The 10,941-nt window shown below is 41.3% G+C and overlaps 1 protein-coding gene across 1 annotated transcript; it reads left to right on the top strand.

Annotated features, from left to right (window-relative positions):
* LOC107607944 lies at window positions 2,740-3,381 on the top strand. Its single transcript, XM_016309836.1, has one exon. It carries the CDS (start codon window positions 2,740-2,742, stop codon window positions 3,379-3,381), a length of 642 nt encoding a protein of 213 aa, XP_016165322.1.

Genomic DNA, 10,941 nt, shown 5'->3' with positions numbered 1-10,941 from the left:
ATCTACATAGCATTTTTTAAAGGTTAAATTATACAGTTGGTCCTTACATTTTTAGTGAAATTGCAAATTGGTCCTTATATTTTAAAAATTTATAATTGGGTCCCTAAAAATAATTAAAATTTGTAATTTAGTCCCCGTCATTCAAAAAGTGTTTGATTTAACAGAATATTCTCAGTATATTCTTTATTTTAATAAAATATTCTCAGCATATTCTGAGAATATTCTGTTAAATCAATACTTTTTGATTAGCGGGGACTAAATTGTAAATTTTAATTCTCTTTAGGAATCCAATTACAAACTTTTAAAATGTAGAGACCAATTTACAATTTCACTGAGAGTGTGACCCACTATGTAATTTAACCTTTTTTAAAAAAAAATATTGTTCATCTTTTTTTTTTTTTTTGGTCAAGTTATTGTTCATCTTCTGAAAACCTTGTAGATGCTAAAAATATCATAAGAGGTTTTGGTAATTGCCTTTTTGGGTCCACTGTTTTCGGTAATTTAAGAAATTGTTATTGTCTTCTTTTGATCATTTTTATTGTCCAGTCAAGCCCAGCCCACTTAGATTATTTTTGAATCCAGTTCAGCAAGGCCGATATCTACTTGTTGTGAAAATGAAATTAATTTATTACAAAAATGAAATTATTTAGATGTGAATGGACAAGTGCTGGTTAGTTTGGTTCCCAATTAAATTGTTCTCCAACAGAGAAAAATATTTCAAGTATTTTGTCATAGATTGAACTCAGTGAAGAGCTTATTAACAGGTTCAGCCCAAAGAAAAAGAAAACAAAAAACTATCTGTTACCGATGTTACCAAATTTCATATGTGCCATTCGAAAAATTAGAAATGAGTCAATTTTAAAAAAAAAAAAATAATAAAAAAAAAATTAAAAGTATCATCTTTACTTCAAATTTAGGAATGAGAAATGAGAAAATTTTTGAGTATTATGATTGGTTTTATGTAAACAAATAAGCGGATAAAGTTGCTCATAAAATTGCCTGCCTTCTTATACATCATCATAAGCCTCCAAATTAGATATTTCAGAATTCAATTGTTCATCAAGTATCCAATTCAAATTTTTGAAGTGCTAATTAGATTTGCAGCAATTGAATATTGAAAAATGAATTTACTTGTGTGCACAGTGCTTATTGCGGAGGCACTTCCTGCCAAAAATAAATACTAAAATAAATGATTGCAAAAGTCTAAGAATCGAATATATAAAAATAAAAACATATTAAATTGGAGAATCTTTTTACTAATCATTGGATTTAATGTGTAGACAGTCTCCAATGTTAAAAAAATTCGCATGATGACTGAACATCTCTTTTTTTCTGGACAAATGACGACATGAATGCATTTAAAAAAAAAGATAGATGACGTGTATATTATTTTTTGTGTATGCTTTTTAAATAAAAATAAATTATTTATTTTCATTTATTTTATATTAATTATTTTAATTATATGTTCATACCCTGACCTAATGTAATGGTCAGGTCCAATCCAAAAAGTTGGCTTTCACCGTTCACCCAACTTCTCCAACGAAGTTGAACTCGACATGAGCTGATAGATGACACTTATCCAAATAAGTAACTGCCTCCTTAAATCTCTTACCCACTTCGGGAAGAGATATCTTAACAACCCTAAGATAAAGGGACAGTTATCCATCATCAGAAGTGGAACTACTTCAACGGTGGTTATTGGTTCATCACCTATAAATACACTAGCACTCTCAGGTAAAACTAAGTTCCAAGACAATTAAACCTGCTTTACCCTTTGCTGACTTAGGCATCAGAGTGTCTTCCAAGTACCACCCTCCCCTCCCAATCTTCTCAAACACACAACTCGGACGGCGGCTCCCTGACGCAGGACAAGTCGGAGACCACCTTTCTTGAACACTTGGGCCTCACAAACAAGCCCAATCATCCGGTTCTAAGTAAGTCCCGGAACATTGGCGCTGTTGCCGGGGACCTGGAAGATCAACAAACGATGGCGGATGACCAATACGAAGACGGACACACCGCATCAGAGTCTGAGCAAGAACACCAAGACACGGTCAATAACGACAGGGCAATAATATCCCTACAAGGAACGGAAGGACATCATGGCGAAGGTCCCTCCAACACCTAGGGATAAAAAAGGATCTCCTCCAAAGTTCATTAGCCCGGAAAAGATGGACAACCTCACTCTACTGACCTAATGGGATTACATGGTCACCAAGGTCGACTCGAGCAACTAGAACAAGAGTTGGAACGATAGCGTGAAGCAGAACGAAGCTTAAGGAGAGAGATTGAGCGACGAAGAGAGCTTGAAGAAAAGCTCTCAAGGCTGGAATCCAATCTCCGAAATAAGGATTCTCGCAGAGATCGAGAAGACACCCCATTAGAAGAAGAAGACCCATTCATTGAGAATATCATGAGAGCTAAAGTTCCCAGAAACTTTAAAAGCCCCGACATGGACCTGTATGATGGGACAACAGACCCGAAGCACCACCTTAGTAATTTCAAAAGTCAGATGTACTTAGCCGATGCGTTGGACGCCACTCGTTGTAAGGCTTTTCCGACAACTTTAACAAAGGCGGCCATGAAGTGATTTGATGTCCTCCTCCCAGGTTGGTGACCAGCTTCGACGACCTCTCGCGCAAGTTTCTCGCACGCTTCTCAATCCAGAAGGACATAGTCAAGCATGCACCCAACCTATTAGGAGTGAAACAGGAGGTCGGAGAACCCTTGAGAGACTACATGGAAATGTTCAATAAAGCGTGCTTGGAAATCCATGACTTACCCACTGAAGCAGTGATAATGGACCTAGTCAATGGACTCCGAGAAAGACCCTTCTCTCATTCCATCTCAAAGAGACACCCGTCTTCTTTAAGTGATGTACAAGAACGACCTGAGAAGTACATCAACATGGAGAAAAACTCCAGGTTACGAGAACCGAGTTGGCGGATAGGGCACCCCCACCAATCAAAAGAAAAAGAGAAGGAGCCCAAGAAAAAGGAAGAAGTCAGAACTGAAAGGCCTAGGATATATCACTCTTACACTCCTCTGCGGGTTTCCCTAGTCGATGTATATAGGAAAATTTGTCACACTGAAAAGCTTCCTCCCCCACGACCCATCAAGAACAAAAAAGGGGGAAGTCGTAATGAAGACTGTGAATACCATAAATTGTATGGACACTCTACTAGTGATTGTTACGACCTAAAAAATATGATAGAAAAGCTGGTCATAGAAGGTCGGCTAGATAGATATCTCATGAAAAGGTCGGACAATCATGGAAAAAGAAAAAGAGATGATGAAGGTCATGGACAAAGAAGTCCACCCCCGCAAACTCCAGAACGACATATTCATATGACATCGGGGGATTTGCGGGAGGAGGGTTGACCAAATCATCTCGCAAAAGGCATTTGAAGGAAGTCTATCAAGTCGGGAACAAAGTGCCCGACCTCCCCACCATCTCTTTCACCAAGGAGGACGGACAGGGTATTGTTCCTGGGCATGACGACCCAGTAGTAATCACTATGATTCTCGCCAACGCTCATCTACATAGAACTCTGGTGGATCAAGGGAGCTCAGCTAACATTTTGTTCAAACCAGCATTTAATAAGCTGGGATTGGACGAAAAGGAGCTAAGAGCTTACCCAGACACTCTCTTCGGACTAGGAGACACTTCCATTAGGCTAATGGGTTTCATTCCCCTACACAAAACTTTTGGAAAGGGAATAAAATCCAAGACATTAAGCATTGACTTTATTGTCGTTGATGTAGCTTCTGCCTACAATGCCCTAATAGGCAGAACAGCCCTAAATTGGCTCGGAGTTGTGGTTTCTACCCCCCATCTCTGTATGAAGTTCTCAACACCAGAAGGGATTACCACCATCAGAGGAGATCAGAAGTTAGCGAGAAAAAGTTACAATGAAAGCCTTAACCTAAGAGGTAAAGGCAAGGAAGTCAATACCATTGAGCTCGGAGGAGTCCGAGTTAAGGAAGAACTACGACCACAGCCTTGAGGAAAGACTGAAGAGGTACAGATCGGGCAAGAGGTCGGAAAGAATACCAACATAGGAGCTAATCTAACGGGAGATCTGAAGCAGAAGCTGACACAGCTCTTACAAGGAAATTCCGATCTCTTCGGCTGGAAAGCTTCCAACATGCCAGGGATAGATCCCGAGTTCATGTCACATAGATTGGCTGACATCCAAAATCCCAACCTATCCAACAAAGAAGACGGAAGCTAGGACCTGAACGGGCTCAAGTGGTCGAAGAGCAAGTACAAGCCCTGTTTGAAGCAGGCTTCGTTAGAGAAGTCAAATACCCAGCCTGGCTGGCAAACGTGGTGTTGGTCAAGAAACAGAATGGAAAATGGAAGATGTGCATCGACTACACCGACCTAAACAAGGCATGCCCTAAGGACCCATATCCTCTACTAAATATTGATACCCTAGTAGATTCCAGCTCGGGGTATCAATACTTGTCATTCATGGACACTTACTCGGGATATAACCAAATTCCGATGTACAAGCCAGACCAAGAGAATACATAATTCATCATGCCCAGAGCTAGTTATTGCTACGTGGTCATGCCATTTGGATTAAAAAATGCAAGGGTCACATACCAAAGGCTGATGAATAAAGTGTTTGCACCTCATTTAGGAGAACTAATGGAGGTATATGTAGATGACATGCTGGTAAAGACCAAGGATGATGCCTGCCTCCTGAATGATCTCTCGCAAGTCTTCAACACCATAAGAAAGCATGGGATGAGATTAAATCCCGATAAATGCACCTTTGTACTGGAGGCTGAAAAATTCCTAGGATTCATGCTAACACAAAGGGGATTGAAGCCAACCCCGATAAGTGTAAAGCGATCTTAGAAATGAAGAGCTTGACCTGTTTAAAGGAAGTTCAGCAGTTGAACGGCCGACTTGTAGCTCTATCCATATTCTTGGCAGGATCAGCATTAAGATTCCTAGCGCTTTTTTCCATACTAAGAAAATGATGCCAGTTCGAATGGACTCTTAAATGCGAAGAGGCATTCCAAGAGTTTAAAAAGTACCTGAGCCAACATCCTACCCTTTCCCGGCCAAAAGCAGGGGAAGAGCTGGTATTATACTTAGCTGTCGCCGAGAAGGTTGTGGCGTCAACATTAATACGGGAAGATGAGGTCGGACAACACCCCGTCTACTTTACAAGCAAGATGTTATAAGGCCCTGAACTAAAATTTCAAAAACTTGAAAAGTTCGCATATGCCTTGATATTAGCATCTAGAAGGCTTCGACTTTATTTTTAATCTCACACCATAAAAGTTCGGACGAATCAGCCCATGAAGCAAATCCTTCAGAAAACAGATGTTGCGGGCAGAATGGTTCAATGGGCTATAGAGCTATCCGAGTTTGACTTGAGGTACAGCTATCAAAGCTCAATGCCTCACCGACTTCGTGGTCGAGTACGCAGGAGATCAAGAGAAGACTTCCACGACCTGGGAGTTGTATGTGGACGGCTCCTCCAACAAAGTCGAAAGCGGTGCTGGCATAATATTGGTTAATCCGAAAGGAACTCAAATAGAAGTCTCCTTGAAATTTGAGTTTTCGGCTTCCAACAATCAGGCAGAATATGAAACCCTGATTGCCAGTCTAAAGCTAGCCAAAGAAGTTGGCGCAACCAAAATAGTAGCCTTCAGTGATTCTCACGTGGTGATTTCTCAAATTAATGGAGAATATCAGGCTAAAGACCCAAATATGAGAAGGTACTTAGAAAAAACTATGGAGTATCTTGGGCAATTCCCCGAAACCGAGGTAAGACACACAACTCGGGAACTTAACAGCAGAGCAGATGCCCTCTCCAAGTTAGCAAGTACCAAACAAAGGAAAAACAATAGAAGCCTGATTCAAGAAACCCTACAAGAACCCTCAGTCATGAAGGCAGAAACCAAGCCAGATGTCTTAGAAGTTTCCGGATTAGACCTCGGATGGATGACTCCCCTGGTCGAATACTTAAAATTCGATATCTTACCGGAGGAACAAAAAGAGGCCAAGAATATCCGGAGGGAAGCACAGAACTACACTTTGGTGAAAAATGTCCTTTACAGAAGGAGGATATCTGCACCATTGTTGAAATGCATCCCGACTTCTAAGACGGAAGAAGTTTTGGAAGAAGTGCATAGTGGCATCTGTGGAAACCATCTTGGAGCAAGATCTTTAGCCAGAAAGGTTATCTGAGCTGGATTCTTCTTGCCGACCTTACAAAAAGGCACTGCCGACTTCGTAAGGAAGTATCAACCATGCTAGATGCATGCAAACTTCCATGTCACTCTCCCAGAAGAACTAATTAGTATAACTTTTCCGTGGCTTTTCGCAAAATGGAGACTGAACCTACTCGGACCTTTTCCTCAAGCGCCTGGACAAGTAAAATACCTTATAATGGGGATAGATTATTTCACAAAATGGATTGAAGTAGAGCCTCTAGCCACCATTACAGCACAGAGAAGTCGGGAGTTTCTTTACAAGAATATCATTACTAGGTTTGGAGTCCCCCACTCCATCACCACGGATAATGGTACTCAGTTTACCGACTCTACATTCAGGAACCTGGTGGCCAGTATGAAGATAAAACATCAATTCACCTCGGTCTAGCATCCCCAGGCGAATGGACAAGCTGAGGCAGCCAACAAAGTTATACTGGCAAGGCTTAAGAAAAGACTTCAAGAAGCAAAGGGAGCTTAGGTTGAAGAGCTTCCTCGAGTATTGTGGGCCTACCAAACTACACCTCATTCTACTACTCGAGAGACACCCTTTCGACTTACTTATGGCGTAGAAGCCATGATCCCTGTTGAAGTCAACGAGCAAAGTCTTAGGCTGAGATTTTATGACGAGGTCGGTAATGTTCAAGCTCACAAAGAAGAACTCGAGTTGCTCCTAGAAGTCTGAGAACAAGCCCAAATAAGGGAAGCAGCGCTAAAACAAAGGATGATGAATAGATACAATAAAAAGGTCATTCGAAGAAACTTCGCCCATATGACTTGGTTCTAATCCGAAATGACATCGGTGTAAACAAGTCGGGCGAAGGGAAGCTCACTGCAAATTGGAAGGGACCCTACAAGATAGTAGAGGTCTTAGGAAAATGATACTATAAGGTGTCCGACCTAAGTGGATCCGAGCTTCCTAGGTTATGGCACGCTTGCAATATGAAGAGATATTACAGCTAGAAGCGAACCTCGCTCCCTGATGTACTCTTTTTTCCAACTTCATGATTTTTTTTTCCCAAAAAAGGGTTTTTCTGGAGGGGGTTTTAACGAGGCATCACAGCAAGGGCTAGGGGCAGAAATTCCAACCCCTTAGTAGCAAAAGCATCTTTTTAAAGCCATATTACATTTAGTAATAATATTTCTCTTGAAATTTTCCATTTTTTCATTACTACGATACGCACTGACTTAAGCTCGAAAAAGCGCAAAAATCCATATGGTCGGCAAGATAAAGCGACGAGGTACAAGTTGGTGTAAAGAGGTTATAAAAGTTGATCATGACAACTTGGAAACAATATAGCTAATGACTTATAAGTCAGAGAGCCCGAGCAAAACTAAATGCATCACAAGAATAACCTAAATCTCGAAAACGGTTCAATAAGCACAGCAAAGTTGAAACGTAGCCGAATAAAATAATGAAAAACGAGAGACATAAAATCCCATTAAAGGTCAAGGACGGCAACATTTCCATAGGAATCTAATCAAAGTCGAGATTACTTAACAAAAAGTTTTTCAGAAGTCACAGTCAAACTATCTTAGAAAAGTTTTTCAAAAGCTTTATGAAACTAAGGTATAGAAAAGGGTTTTTCGAAAAGCCTTAAACCATTTAAAGTTTCAGGTAAAACAAAACATCACCACGCAAATAATAAAGTAACCATGTTTTGTTAAAGGCCCTATCCAAAAAGGACCAAATAAACAAAAGTTGTTGTTTATGATCCTATTAAGGATCAAATGTCACCAGCCATCAACACAAATATAACAAAAAAATAAATATAAAGAGTTCATAAAAAGACCCACAAGCCGGGCCCTAATTAGCTTCAAATCATTGGGGACCAAAAAGGGGGTTGGAGTCGTCGGTAGGAGAAGAGGTCGGTTCGGCCGCAGAAGCTGGAGGGGTCGGAGGGATCTCTTCGGCATCATGAGGAGCAGCGGAAGAAGTCGACATATCAGCCTCACGAGGAGGAGATTCAATGATGCGTTGTCCCGCCGTCTTCAACTCGGAATCAGTCTCAGGACGAGGAGGAGAAACTATTTCTCCATTAACAACTACCTTGTCGGGGTGGAGAGGAGATAGGTCCAAGTCGAGAGCAATAACTCCGACTTGCTGCTTCAGCACCCTAAACACCTCCTTGGTACCTTCAAAAATGGAGTCCTCCAAGTCCTGATGGCTCCTCCGAAGCTGCTCAACCTCCTTTTTGTAATCAAGATTGGCCGAAAAGATCCTAACATAGTTCTGTTCGGCCTTCTCCTTCAAACCCTCAACCATCACACACTGGCCCATCAATTTTTTCTCCCTCTCCCGGGTCCAGGCCAACTCTTCCTTTAGCCTATCATTATCCTCCTGCAGCCTTTTTTCCTCCTCCTGATACATGACAATCCTCCCTTGAAGGTCCTCCAAAGATTTTTGAGTAGTGCTCAACGGGGTTTTGTCAAAAATATCAAACAGGGAGGTACAGACCCCATTGATGACAAGTTATCTTAGGCTAGTTTCACAAGCCTTTTCAGTCATTTTTACTTAGTTTTCATGTATTTCTTAGGCAATAAGTAAGTGTTTTTTTTTTTTTTTTGAATGCAAAGCTCAACACAGTAAGGTGGAGCAAACATGGTTATCCAACAAGACAAATAAAATAAAAATAAAACTAAAATTTAGACAGCTGGGAACTAGAGCAACTCCACAAGGCCGATCCCCAAGTCATCTCCGGCATAGCCATCAACAACACAAAGGATCCACACAACTCCACTCATTAGCGCTAAGGAACGTCATGTTGATAACTTCTTCAACGCCTTTGCTGGTATTCTGAAAAATCCTCCTATTTCTTTCCAGCCAGATGTTCCAAAGGATTGCACAGAAGCACCTCAACCGCTGCCTTTGGTTCTCCTTACTCCGCGGTTCCTCTGTCCAGCTCAAAAAGTGCTCTTTCAGCGTCCCCGGAAAAGACCATTGTCTGCCAAAAGCTGATATCCAAGCATTCCACACCTGCCACGCAAAGGTACAACCTAGAAACAAGTGATGTACATGTTCCACATCATTATTACATAATACACAGACATTATCTTCCTGGGTGATGATACCAAACCGGCTTAGCCTTTCCTTAGTATTCACTCGGTCTATCAGCACAAACCAAGCAAAAAGCTCAACTCTCGGTGGCACCAGACCTTTCCAAATACTCTTAGTAAAGCTGAAACTAGTTATCGCCTGTGGTAGTATTTCCTCCTGCCATACCTGCACAAATGAGTTAGTTGAAAAAACACCTTGCCTATCATATTTCCATACCACCCTATCCTCTCTGTTTTGTACTAGCCTCACCGGTCTCAAAACCTCATGCAACTGGTCTAGAAGTTTCAATTCCCATTGGAAGAGCTCACGCCTCCAATGGAAATTCCAAATCCACTCTAATCCATCCCAAAACCCACACACCCCGATAACAGATCCCTCCTGGTTTGAAACAGAGAAGAGCCTCGGGAATCGATCTTTTAGAGTTCCACCGAGAAGCCACACATCCTCCCAGAACCGAGTCCGTTGCCCATCACCCACCTCCATTGACAAACCTGTGACCATCTTATCCCGAAGCTGTTGATTCGTGAAACTTACTTGGCATATATCCCTCCATGGACCTCCTCGTGTAGGTAATACTTGAGTTGAGAGGAGTTCATTTGAGTTCAGATTATGACACGAACACACTACCTTCTTCCATAGTGGGCAATCTTCCTTAGCAAAGCGCCACCACCATTTAAACAACAGAGCAGTGTTCCGAATCAAAGCGTCCCCCACTCCCAACCCACCTAACTTCTTAGGAGCCTGCACCACTTCCCATCTTACCAGAGCCATACCATTTCGACCATCTTCCTTACACCACAAGAACCTTCTTTGCAAAGATATCAACTTCTCAGCAACTCCCTTCGGCATCTTGAACAGACTCAAGTAATACACCGGCAAGCTGTTTAAAACGAATTTGATAAGCACCAATTTTCCAGCTTTATTTAACACTTTAGCTTTCCACATACTGAGCTTCTCCTCCACTTTATCAATGATAGGCTTCCAGGTCTTCACCAACCTCGGATTTGCACCTAACGGGATTCCAAGGTATTTGACAGGAAGAGTGTCTCGCTTACATTCCAACAAGTTGCACATACGTTGGGCCCACTGCTCATTGCAATTGATTGGAATCAAGCTGGACTTATCGAAGTTGATACTAAGCCCTGACATCAACTCAAAGCACCTCAGCATCCTCTTGTAATTCCTAATAGACTCCTCTTTTGGTGGGCAGAAAAGAATAGTATCATCTGCAAATTGGAAGTGTGACAATTCTATACTGTCCCTGCCCACTAGCAGTGGCGATATCCGTCCGTTCCTAATAGCCTCCCCAATCATGCGATGCAGTACATCCACAACTAGAACAAACAAGAAGGGGGAAAGGGGGTCACCTTGTCTCAAGCCTCTTTCCATCTTGAACGGTTTAGAAGGCGATCCGTTCATCAGAACCGACATGGAAGTGTTTGAATAAGTAAGTGTTTGAATAAGAATTTTATGATTATCTTGATTCAATCAAACATTGTTAATTTTATGCATTATGATGAGATTTATGCAAGATTTATTTTATTTTTATGAAATGATGCAAATCTTATGATTTTGACAAGGCTTTGATTGTACATGTTTAATTGATGGCAGGTGAAGAGAGAAAAAGAAAAAGCATATAAAACAAA

Source organism: Arachis ipaensis, chromosome B07 (assembly GCF_000816755.2).
Source record: "Arachis ipaensis cultivar K30076 chromosome B07, Araip1.1, whole genome shotgun sequence".
NCBI lineage: Eukaryota > Viridiplantae > Streptophyta > Magnoliopsida > Fabales > Fabaceae > Arachis > Arachis ipaensis.
Note: the sequence above shows the minus strand (reverse complement) of the source record. Positions and strands in the feature narration are given on the sequence as shown.

What these genes read in the sequence shown, in the direction of transcription:
- LOC107607944 (XM_016309836.1), top strand. Translation starts at nt 2,740, where the DNA reads ATGGAAATGTTCAATAAAGCGTGCTTGGAAATCCATGACTTACCCACT.